Source organism: Aristolochia californica, unplaced genomic scaffold, assembly GCF_029961685.1.
Source record: "Aristolochia californica isolate CCGP_79_NKW_82.1479 unplaced genomic scaffold, dmAriCali1.0.hap1 SCAF_5, whole genome shotgun sequence".
Classification (NCBI taxonomy): Eukaryota; Viridiplantae; Streptophyta; class Magnoliopsida; order Piperales; family Aristolochiaceae; genus Aristolochia; species Aristolochia californica.
The window spans coordinates 6,937,565-6,960,760 of NW_027182214.1; the positions used below are offsets into that span (position 1 = coordinate 6,937,565).

A 23,196-nucleotide genomic window follows, 5' to 3' on the forward strand; every position below is an offset into this window, starting at 1 on the left:
TACTCCTTCTGTGCATTCAAATTCAAATCCTTAACCTAAAAAGGAAAAGTTGGCCCTTTGTTAGGCTTCTCATCCATCCCCTCCTTCACGAATTCCAAAGCTGAACCATCTGGTACATCAGGCCAAAATTTTAAAATCTCGTCAGAAAAATCAGTGTTCTCCTCTATGCCTCTATCAGAAACTCCTTCACATGCTGCTTTCCCGAATCTCGAAATTCCCTCCTCTCTCATGTCCTCCTCTACTTTCCCGAATCCCGAAACCTCACCCTCTCCAACGTCCTCCTTTTTCTCAAACTTCCAAAACAGCACCAGTCCTATCACAAACCTTTTGTCTAATCCCCTCCTCCAGAAAAGTCCATTCACCTCCCCCCTTCTTCCCCCTCGCCCCAAGAAATAGTCCCACTGGGCCCGAGGTCTTGGGATTCGCAGCAATTGTACACTGGCCTCCAACACTTTGACTACCTCGAGAAGGCAAAATCTGTCAATCCGAATCTCAAGGCAAGTCCCCCATCCATGTTCCATCTCGAGGCCCCGAAGCAGCCCAACCAAGAGTGCCAGCTCCTGTGTCTCGACACCTTGAGAACCGCAGCTAAACCTAGCATCCCCCCCTGTCACAGCTACTTACCAAAGAAGGTGTCAGGAAAATGCTATCCCTCGGGATGATTCTAGCTTGGCCAAACCTTGAATCCCTGAGAAACATGACAGCACTCCCCCCTCCCACAAATGATAGATCTGCTCATCTAGTGGAGGAACTCCAAGTCGAACGTCATAGGTATGACGACGAGACATGGCAACAAATGATGAATTTGGCGCATCTTATGGGAGTTGTATATAGGGGTCAACTGCTTGGGGACAGCACCACGTTGGGAGTCCAGAAACAAGGTAACAAATGATTTTGCTATCTTGGAATGTTAGAGGTATTGGGGTTGTTCGGAAGCATGGCATGATTTCTAACTTCCTCTCTCAATTTAAGTCATCCATTGTAATCTTCTAAGAGACAAAATGTCAAGAGATGACAGATGTCATTGTCAAGGAGCTCTGGTCGTGTCCTTCTATAAAGTGGGTGGCGGTTAATGCGATTGGTCACTCCGGAGGCATCCTTGTTGCTTGGAACTCAGTAAATTTTGACGTTCTTGATGTGTCTAAGGGTCGTTTCTCGTTGGGTATCCAGCTCCGAGATCTTTCTTCCAGCAGAATATGGTGCGTGGGGGGAGTGTATGGCCCGACCAGATATAAGTATCACGACTTCTTTTAGGAAGAGCTTAGTGAGCTTCATCAGGCATGGAGACACCCCAGGCTATTTGTGGGTGATTTTAATGTAATTTGATACTATAATGAGAAGAAGCCACCGGCAACCTACATATCTGCCTCAATGCGAGGTTTCTCGGATTTCATTGGCGGATGTGGGCTGGATGAGATATCTCTTTCCAAAAAGAACTTTACTTGGTTTAATGGCTAGCAACAACCTATCCTCTCAAAATTGGACTGTTTTTTGGCATGTCCAGACTAGTTGCTGCTCTTCGAGAATGTCACTGGTCGTGTTCTCAATAAGGTGGGGTCGGATCATTGGCCTATCATGCTAACCACCTCTTTCGAGAAATGGGGACCCTCCCCTTTCCGTTTCGAAAACTCATTGTTAGTTGAGAAAAAATTTGATGCTCTTATTGATGGATGGTGGACTGAGGGTCCAAGCTTGGGTAGAAGGGAGTGGGCCTTCCCTCTAAAGCTACGATTCTTAAAAGGAAAGATCAAGGAATGGCCCACAAATCGTCATACCTCACTGGGTGCCGAGAAGGCTTCCCTCCTTTCTCAAATTGCAGACCTGGACCTGCTAGAAGAACAGAGGTACTTAACTCTTGCGGAGTTTTCTTCTCGAGTTTCACTTAATTCTAATCTTAATACCATCCTGCATCAAGAGAAGATCCGTTGGAAACAAAGAGCCAGATTCAAATGGCTGAAGGAGGGAGATGCAAATACAAAATTCTTTCATGCCGCAGCATTGGCAAAACAGAGATTCAACCGAATTACCTCATTATACAACAATAATGAGGTAACGTCGTGTTGGACCTCGATTACTAATGTGTTGGTTAAGTTTTTCACAGATCTATATTCGGAGGAATATCCAAACAGCCCAAAGTTTCAATACATCAGTTTCTCTCGTCTCTCTCCAGCAGCTGCCTCTTTATTAGAGCTTCCTTTTTCAACTGGAGAAATTGAGTGTGTCGTCTAGGGCATGGAAAGTGATAGGGCCTAATGACTTCAATGAAAATTTCCTAAAAAGGTTTTGGTCTCGGCTCAAGGAGGATATCATAGCAATGATCCATGGTTTCTTCAAAAATGGCATCACCTTTCACAGTATTAGCGCATCTTTTATTACTTTGGTTCCAAAGAAAGCTAATGTTGAGAAACCAGAAGTCTTCAAGCCAATCAATCTTGTTACAAGTGCCTACAAGATCATTGCTAGAATTTTGGCCCACCTCTTAAAGGTTCTTCTCCCAACTATCATTCACAGAGGGCAAGGCGATTTCCTCAAGGGGAGAGAAATCTTAGATTCCACCATGGCAGCGCATGAGCTTATTGATCATTTCCGTCGTAACAAGGACCCAAGAATTGCTCTAAAGTTCGATCTTGAAAAATCTTTTAACAGAGTAAACTGGATCATGCTTGATGAGATAATGGAAAAAATGGGTTTTAGTGAAAAATGGAGATTTTGGATCAAAAGTTGTGTAGGCACTGTCTCTTATTCTCTCATCCTCAATGGCTCGGTTTGTGGATATTTCAAAGGGACTAGAGGGATCAGACAAGGTGATCCGCTATCACCGCTCTTATTCAACTTGGTGGTTGAATTCCTCTCCTCAATGTTTTACTCGACTGTTAATCTTGGATGACTTCCTTCTACTATTATCCAATAGGCTTTTAATATCCCCATCCTCCAGTACGTGGATTATACCATCATATTTGGAATCGGAAATATTGATGGACCTAGAAGGATTAAAATGGTCTTGGGGTTTTTTGAATTAGCATCTAGGCAAAAAGGTAATTAGGGGAAACCTATCTTGGCCTTCCCTTTTTCAATGGCCGCATATCCAAAAGTCTTTGGAATCCGGTGGTTGAAAATATTGAATCCCGGCTTGCAACTTGGAAGAGGCATTTACTCAGTAAAGTTGGGAGGCTCATGCTCCTCAAGTCTTGCATTGCGAGCATCCCAAACTATGCACTATTTTTTATGCCTTATCCTACATCCATATCTAAAACCATGGATAAGCTCAAAAGAAGATTTCCATGGAGGGGATCGAGCGATGCCTTTAAATATCATCTGGTCAGATGGGATGAAGTCTGTTTGCCAAAGAATATGGGTGGTGGGGATATAGAAATCTAAGGAAATGAACCAAGCGCTATTCCTAAAATGGTTATGGAAGTTCAATACTCTTTCTTCCAATCTTTGGAAGGAAATAGTACTAGTAAAACTTGATTGTGATTCTCCTTAGTGGATTTCAGGTGGTAATCGAAGATGCCTATCTTCAATTTGGAGAGCACTATACTTACTTTTTCCAAAATTCTCCTCAGCCAGTAGATTCTTTGCTGGAAACGGCAGATCCCTCAAGTTTTTAGATGATTTGTGGATGGGGCAAAAACCACTACAGAACTCTTTTAGAAATTTTTTTCATCCTCTCTACACAAAGAGAGATATCAGTAGTTGATGCTTTTCAGGGGGGAGGTCAGAGCCTACACCCCAGAAGGGAGGGGTCTTTCCGACACAGAGGCTTTGGAAGCTAGCCGCTTGATGGATTCTTTGAATTTGGTCAAAATTAGACCTTCGGAGGCAGACAAGCTCATCTGGTGGCCGGACAAAAGAGCTACTTTCTTTGTATCATTTGCATACAAATACATCAATGGTTGGGTTTCGACTCAAAGGGAGCATGAGATCTACCTTGTATGACGTCTATGTGCACCTCCAAAGATAAAATTCTTCATGTGGAGCACTTGTGAAAGTAAGATTCTCACGATAGACGTGCTTAGAAGAAGAGGTCACCCCTCTATCGACCCTTTGTGCCCTTTTTGCAACACTGAGACTGAAACCACAAGTCACATTTTGCTACAATGCTCTTTCTAATGGAAGTTAGTCGCTCATTGGTACTCTTCTTCCTAGTCTCAGACAAGTGATGATTTTTGCATGTGCTAGTTTCATCCCGTGGGGGCTTTGAAATTAATGCAGCCTAAGGCGTTTCGATGCAAAAAGTGAATCAACGGTACGAGTCGCAGACCGAGTCGTGGGTCATATCTCCTCTTGGCTTCTAACTAAGAAGTCCTTCTCCTTTGTGGGTACCTCTATCCGTGAAAACTAGAGAAACCTGGCAATGATGCACATTGGGACAAAGGTCCAAGTCATGCAAGAATAGACCCCTCCTAAACCCGGTTACCTTAAGTTGAACTTTGATGGATCTTCTCTTGGTAATCCTGGGATTGCTGCCTTCAGAGGTGTTATTTCAGATTCTACCGATAATCCTGGGATTGTTGGCTTTAGAGGTGTTATTTCAGATTCTTCCGATAAATAACACTTCTCATATGCCGGCCCTTTAGGCGTCTCCGATTCTACATCAACTGAACTACATGGCCTCCTCAACAGGCTCCGTGTTTTCAGAGACAAGTGCAGCGGTTCCCTTCACATTGAAGGAGACTCGAAGGTGGTCATTGGTTGGTGTGAGTGTGCATCCCCTCCCCCGTGGCGCCATTGGGACATCTTTCAGGAGATTCTAGAAATTGCCTCCTTATTTTCTTATATTTGGTCTCACATTCCGAGATCCGCAAATTCGGCAGTAGCTGTGTTTGCCAAGCAAAGAGCAACCCTGCAATCGTTTGTTGTTAGGGATCTGCTCCCTCCTCCTTATAATTTTCATCTTGTTAATATAAATACATCTTTATAAAAAAAATAAAAAAATAAAAATTAGGGATGGGGCAAATGGCCCCTTCCCCTATATTTGAGCAATGGTGGGAGTACAGCACCACCCCCAACCGTTGGTAGCTAGAAGGGAAATCTACAATCCAGCTTTCCCGACTAGTAATCTGGATTGTTCTTGCGTGGTGGAGGTAACCCCATATGACTCGGAAGCAAGATAGGGAAAACAGCCAGAATTACCCCCATATATCTCGTACGCGGGATGGGGCAAACAGCCTCTTCCTCTATATTTGAGCAACTGTGGGAGTAGAGCACCACTGCCAACCGTTGACAAGTAGAACCCCACTAGCAGAAAAAAAAAGGGGAGAGAGGCAGCAGCCCCTTGTCCCTCCCCCTCTCTTAGGAAATAATAGACCGGAGGGCATCTCATTCTAAGCAACATGGGAGGAATCACCTCCATTGTGCAACAACAGGTTAGGAGCAGAATCCTTCCCCAGTCGCAAAAAATGCAAAGTGACTTCCACACAAAAAGAAGGGAGGCCGAGGCCCAACCCCACCAACAGAAGAAAGAGAGGGGCAGGCTCCACCTCCCTCTCACACATAAAATGAAGATTGGTAGAAGAAAACTTCCCCTGCTTTAAATTAAACGTTTTTATTTTAAACGTACGACATCATGATGATGTCACACCAAGTCAACCGGTAGTCAAACTGGTTGACCCAGGCTTCCTCACCAGGTCGGTGATTGGAAGATACATGGTTAGCCAACATGAGGAAGAATGACAACCCCTCATCCCACATCCAAAATGGGGGAGAGAGGCCCTCCCTTTCCTCCCCCTTCCGTTGTAGTTCAAAACAGATGAAGTGGGAGATAGGGGAACTTACCTCGCCCAATGCACACCCCCCCCCCCCCCCCATGTCAACCGGCGCGGTCAAACTGGTTGACCCAGGCTACCCTCCCCCGCTCTTCTCCTTGCATCAGACATCACGGGTAAGAAGAGCCCTACTCCCCTCCCCTTTCTATCCACAAAAGAAAGAGAGAAAGGGAGGGGAATGTAGTGGCTCCCCTCCCCCGCCATTATCATGCAATTCTATTTTCACACTCACAAAATTATATTTCACATTTCTCAGAACCATGTTGGAATTTTGGAATTTCAGAAATAGGAGAAAATTTTGGATTTCTCAAAGCTTCAATGGACAGCAATTCTGTTTGTACTAAATGTGAAATTACTGCACATCAGGAATTGAAACTCTACGAATTCCAATTCTCCAACAATTTCATATACACCAAACCCCCAAATTCCATATTTGCACTGATTCAAATTTGGCCTAGCATGACTAGCATATAAAAAAGCACAGACATTTAGATTGCCTAATTAGCAAGGTTTCTTTATCATAAACCAAAAGGAAATGTGCACAGAAGAAGTTAGTAACAAAATCATTAATAAATCTAATCCTTTAAGTAAAGTACCTGTAATTCTTGGAAAATTGATTGTATTGATGACTCTGTCACTATAGTAGATAGTATATCAAGCTTAAGGGCTTTAACTTGGTAAGAATCTGAGAAACACACATAAAAGTCTTCGGAATATGGAGCAAATAGGGAAGGCATCACCTTGGCAAATACTTGAATGTTGCAGAGGACCTGCACAACAGGTATGATCTGAGAACCTCTAATTGTAAGTCGGGTTTACTCGAATTTAAGAGAGAAGACCAAGTTGAACCACATATCCTTGAATGAAATTAAATAAGACCAGGTCCAGAAAAAAAAATTCCATGAAAACACTACCACAACCACTAACAAGTACAAAGGGAGGAATCATTTCTACTCTTCACACAAAAGTATAAAGCATAATCTCTAAAGAAAGTAAACCACCAGAGAGAATTCAAGATATATTAGGCCTCGTAAATCTATTACCCTGTAAAAACACAAGAGCCAGGACATATGGAATCAAAATGGCCCACTCATCTATCATAAACTTCACTAAATCTAACTCACTGTAATTTAAAATAAAAAGTATGGATAGCAGCAAAGAAGGTTAAACAGGGAACGTCTCCACTCCACCCAGTTTACAGAGGGATATAGTCAGATTATCACCCACAAGGCAGGAGTAAGGTTGGGAGAGGGAAAACAAAAAGAAACATTTACCAGGGAGGGAAGGTTTGGGCCAGCAAAAAACCCATGTACATAAAAGTATTTAAGTTATTTTGAAGTATATTAGAATCTAATTTTTGAATAGAGTATCTATTATAAAGAGAAAATAAATTTTTTTGTAGAATTTAAAAAAAATCTATTTGAGAATATTAATTAATTTTATTACGTTTGTTGAAAGATGTCATGAGGGGTAGTTTGGCAATTTTACCTTCCCAGAAATATCTAGTGATGACACCATCATGATCAATGCATCTTGAAGTGTCTATAGATGTATTTTCATGTAATTTTGAGTTGTAGAGTTATAGGTACGTAAGTGTCTAAGGGGCATTCTTGTCCTTTTTTACTTTTATCACTTGTGTTATAAAGAAAGGGAGGTCAGGCTCAACTTCCAAGAGACAAAGAGCCTCCCAGTGCTTTCTTCCAGAAGTTCTTCTCATCTTGTCTCATTTCCTCTCTCTATCTTCTCAAATCCTTACTTTTAACATGATATCAGAGCAATCGATCTAGATTGCAAGGTCTTGAAGGTTAGATTCCTCCTCCATTGAAGCCAGCAGCCTCTAGAAAAGTGATACTTCAGTTTTTTGGTTGACTAGTTAGTAAAAATCTGAACTATTATGTCCTTCTTCTGCTATAACCTTAGAGTTGATGGCCCCTGCTGCAGAATGAGCAATTCAATGGCAGATTACTGCCCCATGAGGGTTTATTGAATCGAGATCTCTCTGATTCATACCATGCGCACCCCATTACTGGTCCCATGCCTACATCATCAGTTAATAGACTGATTCAGCTTTAGTTAAGGTGATTTTCGTGACTTATGCTGCACTGAATGAGTAATAGGTCATACTTTACCTCGGTGGTTGCCTCACATTGAAGTTTTACTCTAACCCTAATTTTTCAAAGCAGGGTCCACCATATGGTACTCGTACAATTGTGTTGTAAAGTGATATTAGGATTGAAGTGAGTATTATTTTATTCTGACGGCTGATTCTAGTAAGATTATCACCCCCTCAAGGTAATCCAGAAGTTCTAAGGGAAAAGATGCATTTTTTTATTAAATCTGAGAAACTAAATGGTCAAAACTATCTTAGTTGGTCAAAAGTCAATTTGAATATATCTGAAGGCGAAGAGGAAGTCCCAGTTCATAGGGAAGATCCTCCGTCCTTCTGAATGATGACTGGGTAGCTGAAGATAGTCAGGTTATTATGTAAAGGGGGTTTGGATGTTAGGCTCACCAAGGATATGAATATGACCCTCCGCAAATGGATCAACACTACTGACAACAATCTTTGGAGATCAATGGTGTCATTTAAGCTTAGCTGGCATGAGGCATGGTGGACCTCGGGAGGGAGGAGAGCTGCCCTATCTCCAATTTGGAGAGCTATTTTCCTCTCCTCGCATTGTTCCGCTCGGGCATTCGTCTCCATGTTGGTCTTGGTCGCTCGATCTATTTCTGGGAAGATTGGTGGGTTAGCTCTGGGCCTCTAAAGTACTCTTTCGATAGCATCTGGCCATCCTCCACGCAGTGCTGCCTGTCAGTCATGGATGATTGGGGTTTGGGAGCATGGGATCTCCGATTACGTCGAGGTCTGGATGATTCTGATGCCCTTCTTGCTTCTCGCCTATTGGAGGTGGTTTTCGCCTCTAGGCCTCGTGATGCTTTGGATGACTCGATGATTTGGTGGCCTGAGGCTAGTGGTTTGTTCTCGGTATTCCGCGTACTCCCTCATCAAGGAATGGACCTCAGCTAGCCCCAACAATGAGGTAACTCTTATTTGGCATCTCTCTACTCCCCCAAAGGATAAATTCTTCCTATAGTGTTGGGCTTAATAGAATTCTCACTGTAGTCAACCTTCATCGTCGTGGTAACCTCAGTGTGTGCACCCCTTGACCCCTGTGTGGCCTTGAGGAGGAGACTTCTTGCCACCTCTTTGTGTCATGCCCTTTCTCTTGGTTCGTGTGGATGAGCATCCTCAGTCAGTTCGGGATTCAACTTTGCTTGTTGAATGACATTCTCTTTGTTGGGTGCTTGCTTCTCGGGGTTCCCCTCCCTAAATTGGGGAATACGATCATTTCAGCTTGTGTTGCCTTCATCCCCTGGGGCATCTAGACAGAACGCAACAACAGACGCTACAATGCCTAGCATCTCTCCCGTGATCGAGTCATCTCCTCACGTACTAGCCTCATCTCCTCTTGGCTCCACTCTAGGAAGGAGTTTTCTGCTCTTTGTGCTCTCGCTCAAGAATAACTAGAGTATCATTGCTCAGATGGGAGCCCTGCCAAAGCCTCTAGCGATGCAGGAATGGCAACTCCCTAATCCGGGCTTCATCAAGATGAACTTTGATGGCAGTTCCCTCAACAATCCTGGCTTGGCAGGCTTCCGTGGTGTCTTCCATGATTCGGGTGGTAATCAACTCATGTCCTATTTTGGACCTATGGGCATTTCTGACTCCATTGCTGCTAAGTTTCAGGCCCTCCTCAAAGGCCTCATCTTCTTCTGTGAGCATTTGTCCGGGCCGCTCCACATTGAGGGAGACTCTGCGGTGATTGTTGGGTGGTTCTCCTCTCCCTCTTCCCCGTCGTGGCATCATTGGGATGTAAATTATTCCATTGTGGATATTTTTTTAAATGACGCTGAATTTTATTAAATCAAGAGCTCAAAAAAGCAAGATTACAAGGGGGTAAGCCTTCCCAAACAATGAGAGATTGCTGGGAGATTCCGAATTTTGCCAATTTATCAACCAAGGAATTGGTTGATCTAGGAATGAGATTCCAAGTACAATGAATTATGGACACAATGTCAGCAATACATTTAGTGATAGGCCATTGGCGCCAAGGGGGGGGGGGGGGGGGGGGGGGGGGGGGGAGGGGAGCTTTCTTTTGAGCTCCAGCCGATGACAACCTTGGAGTCTCCTTCAATAAGCAGTTTGTTGTGAGCACGGTCCTTGAAAATTTGAAAGCCATAAAGAAGAGCACTCACTTCCGCAGTATTGGAGCTGGCGATGCCCACCGGCCCAACATTGGAGAGAATAGAATCTCCACAACTATCTCTGAAGACACCACCCGCACCTGCCGGCCCAAGATAGCCCAAAGCACTGCCATCAAAGTTGAGTTTGATGCAGTCACTTGGGGGAGGATCCCAAGTAGCCATGACCGGCATCCTGTGAGGACCCACCATATAAGCGAGCAAGCTCCAATTATCGTGAAGGGAAACACCTGACAGAGTAGCAAATTCCTTTCTGGTATGCAACCAACTAGAAATTAAGCCCACTGCATAAGAAGTCATACCATCCGGGGTATTGGAATTGGAATTGAATCTCCGGCTGTTACGCTCAAGCCATAGACACCATGGGACATGTGCATGGCACGCCAAGAGGATTAACTTGCCCAATCTAGGTAGGCGAGTCCCCATTACCATCTGACAAGTGCTGAAGAGGTCCTAGTGAAGCCTCATTTGGAGGCTAATTTTCTGAAAGATCGTCATCCAGACTTGCCAAGAGAACCCATAGTGTAGAAGAACATGCTAAACTGTCTCATCACACACACCACAGAGAACACAGGTGCGGTCAGAAGTGGTGAAGCCTCTTTTGCGGAGGTTATCAGAAGTAAGAATCTAATCTCTGATGGCAATCCACATAAAAAACTTGATCTTGCTAGGCATTGAAAGCTTCCATGCCAGATTTGCCTTATGCTCAGGCAGGATGGAATGGTACTCTTTGATGTGAGAATAGGCAAAGGCAACTGTAAAAAGGCCATTGATGTTGGGCTTCCATGTCAATTTATCAGTCTCATGCTCCCAGATAGTAATGTTGTTGAGCCTGGTTAGGAGAGAGCAAAAATCAGTGGCTTCCTCATCATTCAGCCCCTAGCGGAATGAAGACTCCACGAATGGTTGCTCCAAGAGTCAGCCACGGAGCAGGATAGGTCTCTAGCCACCCTAGAGAGCCCTAGGAAGTCCTCTGAGAGGGTGCAGGGGCCACACCACTCATCCGACCAGAAGAAAAGGGTCCTCCTATTTCCGGTGTAGAAAGATATCGCAGCCCTGAATGCTGGGAGAAGCTTGTGAACTAATTTCTAAATCAAGGATAATAGACAAGTGACGCCACCTTCTCTCCACCAACCCCCAGAAAACTGAAGATAGAATCGGACCATATCCCTCCATAGGCTGTTGTGCTTGACATTGAAGTTCCAGATCCATTTGAGCATTAGGCCTTTGTTCATCTTCTCCGCAGATGCCTAACCCACCCCTATTGTGAGGCAAGCAGATTTCCTTCCAGTTAACCAGATGGTATCTGAAAGTGTCTTATGATCCTCTCCAGAGAAAGCGCAGACGAATGGCGTCAATCTTGGAGGAAACCGAAGTCAGACACTGCATGAATGATAAAAGATAGTTCGGCAGCTCTGCCAAGCATGACTTAAGAAGAGTGAACCACTCCACTATAGATAAAAGTTTGCCCCTCCAAGTAGCTAATCTCTTCTCGAATTTCTCGATGAGGGAGGACCGGTAGAATTTAGGATCCCATGATAAGAACTTCAACCAAAGTAAGAAGAAGAAGGAGAAAAGAGAGAGGAGAGCTCGACTCCCAAAGAGGGAGAGAGCATGGACGGATTTGAGAAGAGAGGAGAGAACTTGATGCTCTACCTCTTAGCCAAGGGCCTCTATTTATAGTTTTTACAATGCCCTTAGGGCTACAACATTACAAGAGAAGAGACATAAATAGACAAGTAAATACAACTTCATGCCATCTTTATGAGGAGTCTTCTTATTTACCAATATGACACCTCTTGGATGTGTGAACTTTCTTCCTTGGACATGCAGACTTGAGCCCATCTTCTAACACTCCCCCCTCAAGCTGGAGGAGAAAAAACATCATAAATACCCAGTTTGCCACATATAAAAGATAGGATCTTAGATGTAACCGGTTTAGTAAGAATATCCGCCACTTGCTCTTGTGATAAAACATGTTTGAAGAGATTCCACCTGCTTGAAATTTCTCCCGTATAAAGTGGCAGTCCACCTCAATTTATTTGGTCCTTTCATGGAAGATTGGATTCGAAGTGATATGAATAGCTGTTTAGTTATCACAATATAGACCCATAGAACCTCCTTTATAAAATCCTAATTCGGGAAGAAGGGACCTAATCCGTAGGAGTTCACTAAATGTATGAGTCATAGCCCTATATTTTGCTTCTGTACTAGATCCTACAACCACATTTTGCTTCTTGCTTCTCCATGTAGCCAGGTTCCCTCCAACAAGAGTGCAATATCTAGCCCACACGTCCAAGGAAGAAAGCTCACACATCCAAGAGGTGGCATATTGGTAAATAAAAAAACTTCTCATAAAGATGGCATGAAAATGTAATTACTTATCTAGTTAAGTCTCCTCTCTTATAATGTTGTAGCCCTAAGGGCATTGTAAAAAAACTATAAATAGAGGTCCTTGGCTAAGAGGTAGAAAACAAAGTTCTCTCCTCTCTTCTCAAATCAGTCCAAACTCTCCTCTACCTTCTCTTGGAAGTTGATCTCTAAACTCTCTCTCTCGTTTATCTCTTCTTCTTCTCCTCTCCCTCTTTGGCTCGAGATCATTATGAAGGAGTCCAAAATTCTACACCACAAACATTCAAAGAAAGAATAATCATTGATCATTCATTTTCTTCTTTCACTTCTCAGATGAGTGGTTGTCTCCTGGGAGAGGCTCCGTGAAGACGGTGTTCAACACCTTGGCAAGTTCCACAATCTGGGCCTAGGTTTCTGGGTCATGTTTATGCTGCTCTGACTATAGAGCTTCCACAAATCTCTGAGATCTTTTGCCCAGTTCCGGAAAGATGAAGCTCTCCATTTCAGGATTGCAGGGGAAGCGAGTTTGAGTAGTGGGTCCTCCCTGGTGGATTGAGATAAATGGGGGGAGGGGTGTCGTGGGAGACAGGTGGGAAGGGATGTCGGGGGGTCGGTGGGAATGGCTTCAGTGCCAACTGCAACGCTGTCTGGGGGATCGAATCTGCTGGGGAGGGACAAAGACCGAAGATGCTGCTCCCAACGTATTGACTGACTGAGGGGCATCTCGAGGCTCAACTATGGTGCTAGAGATCACACTTTTGAAGTCCTCCATAGCGGCAAAGTCGATATGGATCCAAAAACGAGCATAATCCACCATAATGCATCGAAAATAATGCCCTACACAAGGACGAAGAGGGTTGATGAGAATTTGGGCCTCATCAAGATGGTCCCAGTGTTCGATGAGTGGGTGCAGGGCTATGACGAAGCCAAACTCAGAGATGATGCTCTCGAATACCGCTTTTTGCCACAGTTCAGCAGGAAGGCCAATGACAATAACCCAGTGGCCTTACTGGCTGGAAGGGGCCGAGGGGAGGCACTCCGATATCTAGGTGGTGCCCAAGGAGGTGCAGGGGGTGAGAGCAAGAGCCGCAAAAGACTCTTGTTGGGTTCCGAAATGAACAAGTTAAGTTTGGGAGTTGAGATAGGAGATTATGGGTGTGTAGGGGAGGTGGAGTTTGTCAATCAGCCATTGAAGAATGTTGGATTTTACAATGTCGAGGAATGTGTGGATTACAATGGAGCGGGCAAAGATTTTCCGTCCTTCATGGAGCAGGTTTGGAGGGATTTGGATGTTTTCGGAAGTTTCTACGTGAAAGGGAGGGTGCTAGAATGGAATTTGGGGGTGGTTTAGAGTTTTCGGGGGGGGGGGTGGCTTGGTGGTGGTGGGGCTCAGAATGGAGGGGAGGGCAGATTTGTCTAGCATCACCAGAGGGGACTGATCCCTTTGCTAGAGACGGCACCAGAGAGCTGCGGCCAGTTCCTTCCAACAAAAACCCGAGTCCTTGGCCTCAAGTATGAAGATTTTAGCTAGCACAAAGGCTCCTCGTCGATGTACGATTTGACATTCTCTTCGACCATGGAAGGTGGTCACCGATAAGAGAAAATCGAATCCTGCGACCAGAGTTTGCAGGATTTATCTACTTCGGTTGTCGCTCGTTGAAGTTGGTAGGTGAAGTTGGAGATTGCCTCTACTAGAACATAGACTAAAGAAAGTTTTGATCCGACTGTAAAGATGTGGATCACCAAGCCGGAGTTCCGGACAACCAGCTCAATTGTTACTCTACATTTTCCATAGCCGGAGCAAAAGAAGTGATTTCGCTTCTTACACCGGGAGATTTTCGTCTAGGTGGTGTCGTGATTGTCCATCGGAGACTCTAGAAGCTAGTCAAAATGATGTTCAGTGATTTTCGACCTTCTGGGTTTTCTTCCTCATTTGGAAGAAAGATCTCTTCCATTTCTACACGGCGATGCTTCATCGAAATTTAAAAATCAGTTCCATTCTAGACAATATTCCACATCTTACCTATATTTGGTCCTGTGTGCCCAGATCTGCAAATTCTATTGCAGACAGTTGTGCTTAGCAGGGGGGCTCATTCCATGCCCTTTTTGTAAGGGAGAGGTTTGCCTAATCTTGTTTGTTTTGCTTCTGGTTTAATAAATCTGTCCCTTTTCTAAAAAAAGGGGGACATTCTTGTCCTTTTTTACTTTTATCACATAAGTTATAAAGAAAGTGAGGTCGAGGTCGACTTCCAAGAGACCAGAGCCTCTCAGTGCTCTCTTCCAGAAGCTCTTCTCACCTTCTCTCATCTCCTTTCTCTTTCTATCTTCTCAAATCGTTACTATTTACAATGTTAATACATGATCAGCTTGGCTGAGCAAGAACAGAAGTGGGGTTCCAAAGGTGGGGGGAGGCAAGGTGGAGAAAAAAGTAGATGGATGGGGTTGCAAGCTTTTCGGCAGGCAGGAATTTGGTTTCCAAAACCCACCCATAACCATCCCTGCTTAATCTCTAATGAACAGCAATTTCAGGAAATTATATCAGATTAAAGGGTCGGACTTCTATAGGAATATCAGATTATACAAAGATATTTACTGATACAGGATCAGATTAGACATGTTTTAAATGCACGTCAATGATAAGGTTTTTGTTTGGATGATGAGAAATTTATTAGAAAACAAATAAAGATAGTAGAATGTAATATATTAAAGTAAGTCTATGAACCATTCTGAAATTCCCTGAAACTTCCATGAATTATGCTGCATATGTAGCATAAGACGAGCTCCTTAATCAATCACCTACCAGTCAATGCACGTCAGAAGCACATCATCAGATGATCAGAACACTAGTCCAGTGACAAATTGTATGGATGGGAAGCAGAAACCAGGTCATAAAGATTCGGGATTTAATAACTAAACATACAGTAGACATAAATTTAATCATAGACATCACTTAATAAGAAATAAGGTAAATCAGTAAGAAGTAAAATTTCAGATGGCTTGTGTCTTTAACAAAGAACTGAGAAATGACTATAGTAGTGGAATGCAATATTTATGAGAGCGTCTCCCTTACCACATATTTTGAGGCTGGAGAAGATCTTAGCAGAAATAATAGCGGCTTAACAATCTTCTTGACATCCTCTTTTGGGGACATTAACCAGTGCACTCCAGCTGCTGCCAAAACCACTCCACTGTTTCGACTCCATAACAATGGGCAAGTACATTGAAGCAAAATTTTCACATCATAATTATCAGCAGATGTAAACATCACAGAATCCAATTCAGTAACATCTTTTCTAGAATAGCTAGACTGCAACAAATATTCAGATGACCCTTCTATGTAAAAACTCAACAATGATGCTGTTAATGTGGCATCACACACCTCATTTCCTGTATAGCCACTTTTATTATCATGTGATACATCTTTGGATTCTTTTTCAGAAGCTGTAATCTGACGGGCGTAAGTAGCAGACAGAAGTGATTCTCTCACGAGCCCATGTCTTGCAACTACATAACGGAGAAGAATCCCAACCAACACAATCTGGCCCCACTCTTCCACATCTGGAAGAGTCTCACATAACCTCCTAAAATCTCTCCCAATCAGAGATAGGTTATTAGGACAAACAGAATTAAAAGCAGCTGCTGCAGCCCCAACTACACCAGGTGATTGGTCGCTTAATAGGAAATGAACAAGCTGCATAATTTATTTAGGATAATCATCAGTTAATAGAATGCCACATGCAGATGAGAAAAGTTCTTTTAAGACTCCTAAACCCAAATGGCACAAATCACCGTGTCTAATCAATCCTAGTAATTATTTTGAAAGAAAATGGTCCAAATATCTCAGTAATAAAATTTTGAAGCATCTTAACAAAGTCCCTAAAATTAGGGAGCTTTTAAACAGGGCAACCAAGATTGCCACAGCCACAGCCACAGCCATTACACAAACATTTAATTGGTTGGCTGTGGCTGCCGAAAGATACATGACTGACTAAAGAGATCATGTTTTCACCTCCCATGAGATGGTCTTCACTGATAGAACAAATTCTAGCCACCATATTTACAAACATTTGGATGGATCACTTACCTCTTCAAGAGCAGACGAGTGTTCCTCCTGATGCAAGTCATTAATCTTAGGAAGGGCATTTGCAGCACATTTTCTGACATATGGGGATGGATCTCTGGCACATTTGGTCACCGCAACTAAGACAAGTGGAGCTATTACATGTAAATGGATACCTGCCATGGCACGTAGTGCCCAAGCCCTCACTATTGGATTTGTATCTGACAAGTCCTTCTGGAAGCAGTTAATCGATAGCAATGCTTCATTTGGACGTCTGAGTTGCAAGAAATAACATGTTAAACCTTCGAAAAGGCCCCAGAGCAAACCTTAAATTTCCTTTCAACAACAATAAGTAAGCATCTTCATCAGTTCAGAGAGCAGGGTTTTGGCTATGAAAATCACAACATTAGGTTGAAGGTAGATGTAATTCATAGAGAGCAGGGTTTTGGCTATGAAAATCACAACATTAGGTTGAAGGTAGATGTAATTCATACTTTTCAGCATAATGTAGCAGATACAAGTACACAAGTTTCTTCATTTCAATTGATGGAGATGCCACGTTTTTCACCACCTGCAATTCCAAACTAATTAAAAGAGTTAGTAGCCAGCACAACTTTTATACAAGCAGTCTTCATGATATTCTACCTAAGAAGTTTCACTGAAGATTCTAATAAATCAAACGACATGTTATAAACTTGACTGCTTACAAAGGGATCCATTGCAAAGATAGACAGTCCTAGCATTGACTGTCAGGGAGAAAAAAGTCAACCCTAACCTAGTTTCAGTCTGATTTCTATAAAAACTAGTAGCATGCTTCCCTAAGTCAGCAAAAAAGTTTACTGACTTACCTACAAAAACAATCTAATTGCAACCAAGTCATGCCTTTGTTAATCTTGTTCGATAACATATTGACTACAATTAATACAGGGATAACTGTATACAATTTTACCCTCATATGTATATATACATATTAATCATCCCTTACTTTTGAAATTTACCTGGAATTTTCTTTGAATTTTATTGATTTTTCTCTAATTCTTTAAGAGTCCACTTTAGCAGAAACTCAGTTTCTTCTTAAGATAGCATGTGGATTGATAAGGCCCCCTTAAGGATAAGTATTTAAAATACCTCAAATTATTATTATTATTATTTATAATTCTTAAACATCTACTTCAAAAAAAAACTACTTAATTTCTTTCCTAAACTTGTAAAAAAATTACTTATATATGTTATTTATAATATATAATCATAGATTGATGTTTACCTTATGTTTCTAATCTATGCTTAAATTTTTGTACATGGGATCCCGTCTGTTGTCCGGGAATTATTGCTTGATACTTTCGAATGACCACTAGTACATTTTGGATTGATCAATAGATTTGCCTACACAGATTCAACAAATGTATTCAAAATGGCAGTAATTAAAACCCTTCTTCCTCCTCCTTCAGCGATCCATCCCCACGATCCCTCCAAGCAAATAAAAAGAGAAGAAAGAAATAGAAAAACCATGTGAAAATCAAGTTTTCCTGCGTCAAGGCCTAAAGATGCTACCAATTCACGGTCTCATCCAGAACATAGAAAGAACCAGTAGCTTCAGTCCGTTCTAAATTGGGATAATTATAAGTAAATAAATAAATGTAACTCCACCAACAATGAGGAGAAAATAGGAATAGTATAATCCTGAGGAAATTAAGAAACAAAAAAATGAAGGGAACCTGGGGGAAGAAATTTGAGACATCAAATCCCTGAGCAATGAGAGCAAGTAAACGCTTTAATGCCTCAGACTTTTCAGAGTCGAATTTGCTATCGAGAAGCGGAGCTATATTGACGTTCTCGGGGTCATCGTAGAGATGAGCGTCGGATCCGATGCGGAACACCAGGCTCGACGCTTTGCTCAAGCTCTCCGCAGTCGCACCGAACTGGGGAAACATGATTCCCTGGTTTACGACTGCTGATGGACAGTAAGAGGAGGAAACAGCACGCCGACAGACGGAGATCAAGCCTGAGACCTCCACCTTTGTTCTCAATGCCACCAAAAGCCACAAACGGTATTATTAGCAGCACCGCAGCATTTTCTGCGTCGGCCGAGACGTCGATTCGTCCCGTGTTCGGCTTCGGCCGACTCACAGACGAGTCCAAGCTTCTATCTTCCAACTCGGATCCGAAACTTGTTCGTTCGCTCGAACCGATACGTATACTGTGTTTAGTATTTACTATTAACCGTGAAACTTTAAAAAAATTTAAATCATTAAAAATTTACTTTGATTAATCAAATAAAAAGAATAAACAAGTGAGGCTACGCACGCACGAGGTTTTTCCACGTGCGTAAAACATGGAACATGGGGGAGCTCGTCTCCTTTGGAGGCGATAAACTACTCTCTTCGTTTAGCAGGTCTGCTGACCCGCTGACCTAGCAATTCCAGAGTTCAGATCCACTTGACAGTGGATGCTCGTTTTTAACTTTAATCAATGTAATATTTCTTGGACAGAAATTTTTGTATCTTTCGATTTCTCTGTTTCCATCGCCGTCCGCTCTGTCAAACCCTAGCGGATGCTGTTCCTAGAAGTCGTGAAGCTGCTCGATTTCGGCTGCAAATGGAGGTCATAACGAGCCTTTGATCCACACAACTCAAATAACTGCCGGTTTCGACTCTTTGATATTTGCTGATTTCCTACGCAATGAAGGAAGGGAAATCCGTTAAACACCATCTACAACATAACGGTCACGTTTCTCCGTTTAGACTTGCCAAATTATTAGATCCTGAGGCTTCCTGGGACAAGGTATTGACAAAAGCATCTCGCAACGAGTACGACACTTCTTTTTTATGGTTTGTGGCTTTTACTTGATTTGAACTAAATCTCGGGTATTGTCTGCTACCTGTGGATAACTTTCTGGACGTCGGCGGTTCGAGTTTGGTTCCCGTGCTGTTAGATATATGATTTGTTTATACCTTGGTGGAAATTTTATTAAGTATGTATGTGTTCAACAAACATATGAGTATAGTTTCTTTCGATGTTGCACGGTTATGAGTGAAGACTGAAGACTGTTAACTTGCTGAATGCAACAGTCTTCACTACGTAAGTGTTCGTAATTTATTTATTGCTTCTTTTTTTTTTTTTTTGGTTGCAGGATCAATTAGGAGATGTTTTACACTGGATTCGACAATTTGTGGCCATCGTATGTGGTTTATTGTGGGGTGCACTCCCTTTGGTTGGGGCAATATGGATTGTCCTGTAAGTTCAGAATGATAGGTTTTGGGATGTTATGAAGTCTCATACAATGCGATGCTATTATTTGCCAAGTGCCTGATTTTTCTGTCTTTTAATCTCTCGGCATTTTTAATTCTTATTCAGATACTATTACTGACTTGAGATATACCTGAGCTCTCTTGTATAGAGATGTTAGTTCATAGATTTTGAAGCTTCTGAGTTCCCGCAAAGGGAACCTAGAATCACCAACTGTTCTAAATATTCTGGATCTCCAAAATGAATCAAGCATGTATTTTTATGTACCGAGTGACAGACATTTAATCCTTGCTGGCTGGATCTTAATTGAAAAGCAAAAGGAGTGAAACGACACACCAATGTGCGCCAACATCTTTATTTGATTTAAGCATATTTTTGCTTTACAACACATCCTCTGTGGGTATGTCATAATGGGATTGAATCTTTTTTTTTTTTTTCAAATTGGTTATCAAAAACCAGACCAGATTATGGTCTTATTTTCATATGAATTTGATCAACCTTTTTGATGCATGTGGTACTGGGTTCTCATTCGTGTTTTTTCTGCATGCAGCTAATTCTACATTGGCTTTGATTGTAAGAAATTGGATTCTTCCTTATTTTCTGATACTTATTTCTAATTGATACTTTATAGAATATATTGTTCTTCAAATAATTCTTCATAATACCACTTTGGCTTGCTGCTCAAAAATTTTCTGTATGTGTCTCACATACATGTGTTTGTGAGATACCAATTTATAGATACCTGACATGCATGCTTTTGTCTTCCCATTTTGATTAGCAACTCCTGGATTGGAACTCTTTTACTCCCAACTCTTCGAGTTTGAGAAGTAATATATTATAGACATTGAGGTCAAATTATTATCCGTCAGTTTTTTAAAACAAAATGCTAAATTCAATCTAGGCACTTTTCTGGTCTTTTTTAAGATTCCATTTGGATAGTATAAGTTGGAATAATCAAGCATGGTCTATTTTCTTATTTTTTGGTTGTATGAAAAAACTTAAAGTCCCAATTGAGAGGATTGTATGCAAGGAGGGACTTATTTTTTGGCCTGTTTAGGTAAGGAGATTTCTACTACTTGTGTTATTCTACTTGTTATGATCTGGGCGAAGTTGTATTAGGATGAGAAAAAGAATCTTTAGACAGTTGAAGAGCTCAGAGAATGAAATCTATGTAACCATTGATTAGGAGGTCTGACTCAAAAACAGCTGAATTAATATGAGAATTGGCACACATGGGCACTTGAGGCTATGAATGGCGAAGAATATGAACTCTTGAAATGACATATGAAGTATCCATGGGCATTTTTATTCAGCTCTAGCGTAATGGCTGGTTTAAAATGTATTCTCCTTCAATAACTAAAGAGTTCTTGCCGAGATGAGAAACAAGAAAAGGGCTGTCAGTAGACCCTTTCTTCTGCTTCTATGAAGTTAATAAACCAGGAGGCAGAAAAACATAGGCTGAGGATCAAACATGATTCTCTTTCTCATCAGCATCATCCTATGTATCACATCAAATGTTATTCTTCATGGTTCTTTTCTAGGTAATCTGTTTGAAATAACAATTTGTGCAATGTTGTCATAGCATTAGAGAACTAGTAATCTAACAATTATCTCCTAATAAATCTGCATTTCTCAGTATAATTATTCTTTTGTTAGTACCTTTTGTTTCTTTACTACTGCCTCGACTTTTTACATATATTGTTTTGTAATTCAATGACCAGCAAATTACAAGGTTAGATTTGGCTTGAAATGACCAATCTTACGGCATATAGATAACTAGAATACTGGAGACACTTCCATGCCATAATGTTTTTTAGTGGCAGGTTTTTAAAGTGAATTCTCTTGGTTTTTACTGATAGTGGGTTGAGAATTAGCGGTTTGTGGTGGTGAATTCTCTTTTGCCTCCTATTATATTGTCTTTACTTTTAGTGATGGAAGAGTACTACATTCTTTTTTTATATATATAACGAGTACAATATTCTTTATTCTGTGTTTTGTGGGCATTGTCTGACTGAGTTACGTAGGAAATCTGATTCTGGTAATGATTCGCAGATTCTTGATGATATCTTCTGGAATTGTTTATGGGTATTATGCGGTCATCTTGAAGGTTGATGAAGAAGATTTTGGTGGGCATGGAGCACTCCTTCAAGAGGGACTCTTTGCTTCTCTTACCCTCTTTCTGGTAATTCCAAGCTTATTTTCTTCAGACTGCTATTGTTTCCTTCTCTCAAATTGGTGCACCCATCATCATTTGCCATATGGCTGCCGTGGCTCTCATCTCTTTGTTGATAACTAACTAGGGTGTGTCTTAAGATTCAGTATATGGTAATCCAATAAAGTTTATACAAAGGGGCGCGTTCTTTGCTTCTTAGTTTTAGTAAAATGTGTTACCATTCTTTTCTTGGTTTTTGCAGCTTTTATGGATCCTAGTGTACAGCTTGGCGCACTTCTAAGTTGGCCAGTTACGAGATTCGAACATCTTTGCTGTCTTCTTCTTATCACTTATTTTGGGGGGGCTGTATTATTTTGCATTTTCTGGGTCTCACCCTGTGGTCTTTAGTAATGAGAAAACCGTAATTCATAGGACCGTGTAGTCTCAGTTGATTTTTATATGTTTAATTATTTAGGGATAGTTTGCAGCGATGCAAGTGCAACGGGGAATTTCCCGTATTTCTATGTAACCTCATGTAAGAGATCAAGATAACGCTGGACATCCCTTACCAATTATTCTTGCAATTCTGCGGTAGTTCCAGCCCGGTTAGCAATTTGCTCTGAAATACGCGCAGAAGTTACGACAGTCTCCACGCGTTGCCTGTGCTGCTGAACGCTATCAGGCCATCAGGAGCTTCGGGGATTTGGTACAAAGAGACGCTACTGGCTGAAGCTTTCAAGGCAAAGGAGATCTTACCTGTTGCCATAGGAATCAACCAATCCACCTCAAAAATTGGGGAACCTGACTTTGGTCCCAATTTTGAGTTTAAAAACCTTAGGTTAATTTCCCCTAATTATTTGGTAAGAGGTGCTCACGGCTCGTTTAATTCAACATTAAATGTTTTAAATCCTTAATGACTATTTTTACACTAAACCAAATAAGTTTATTTCAGTGTATTATTTAATTCTCCTCACATATAGACTCTCTTTGTGGCTCCTAAACGTGGATAGTTTGGGTGGATGCCCATATTCAAATATGCACTTTGATGCCAAACAAAACTGAATAAAAGTCTATTTCAAAATGAGTAGTTAAGTTATAAAACCTTTTTCTAATTAAAAAGAGTTTTTGATATGGAATTTAGGTGAGATTATTATATGGAGCACGTAAGACATTCTATCAAGATATTCTTATAATTTTAATGAGATTTATCAATAGGTGAAAGGAGCTAACCCTAATTACAACCTAAGGGCGAATGCTCTATCTCACTTTAGCTCGTGCTCACTCTCTAGTTCACTCTCCTTCCTCTTTCTCTTTTCTTCTCTCTTTTTCTTCTTCTCTTTCTTCTCTCTTCTCTT

At 41.7% G+C, this 23,196-nt stretch overlaps 2 protein-coding genes across 3 annotated transcripts in view; one reads left to right on the forward strand and one right to left on the reverse strand.

Annotated features, from left to right (window-relative positions):
• LOC137966040 (AP3-complex subunit beta-A) overlaps positions 1 to 18,445 on the reverse strand; it is a 34,450-nt gene extending 16,005 nt beyond the window's left edge. For both annotated transcript variants that reach the window (XR_011116176.1, XM_068812494.1), the window contains exons 1-5: positions 18,159 to 18,445; positions 16,938 to 17,014; positions 16,468 to 16,717; positions 15,454 to 16,074; positions 6,365 to 6,538 (exon numbers count right to left, since the gene is read on the reverse strand). Coding sequence is in view for 1 of the 2 variants with exons in the window: in XM_068812494.1 (XP_068668595.1) it covers positions 6,365 to 6,538; positions 15,454 to 16,074; positions 16,468 to 16,717; positions 16,938 to 17,014; positions 18,159 to 18,374 (1,338 nt within the window). In the remaining variant the exon portion in view is untranslated. The remainder of the gene's footprint in view (positions 1 to 6,364; positions 6,539 to 15,453; positions 16,075 to 16,467; positions 16,718 to 16,937; positions 17,015 to 18,158) is intronic.
• Positions 18,446 to 18,820: 375 nt separating this feature from the next.
• On the forward strand, positions 18,821 to 22,454 carry LOC137966475 (uncharacterized). The gene is made up of 4 exons (XM_068813099.1): positions 18,821 to 19,224; positions 19,574 to 19,677; positions 21,742 to 21,871; positions 22,104 to 22,454. The coding sequence occupies exons 1-4, from the start codon at positions 19,123 to 19,125 to the stop codon at positions 22,140 to 22,142; spliced, it is 375 nt and encodes a 124-aa protein (XP_068669200.1). The 5' UTR covers positions 18,821 to 19,122; the 3' UTR covers positions 22,143 to 22,454.
• The last annotated feature ends 742 nt before the right edge of the window (positions 22,455 to 23,196 follow it).

Bases quoted from the DNA above. Each gene is read 5' to 3' on its own strand.
- LOC137966475 (XM_068813099.1), top strand. From the start codon at position 19,123: ATGAAGGAAGGGAAATCCGTTAAACACCATCTACAACATAACGGTCAC. The intron at 19,225-19,573 runs GTATTGACAAAA...TTTTGGTTGCAG, and splicing joins CTGAGGCTTCCTGGGACAAG to GATCAATTAGGAGATGTTTT. The intron at 19,678-21,741 runs GTAAGTTCAGAA...AATGATTCGCAG, and splicing joins GGGGCAATATGGATTGTCCT to ATTCTTGATGATATCTTCTG.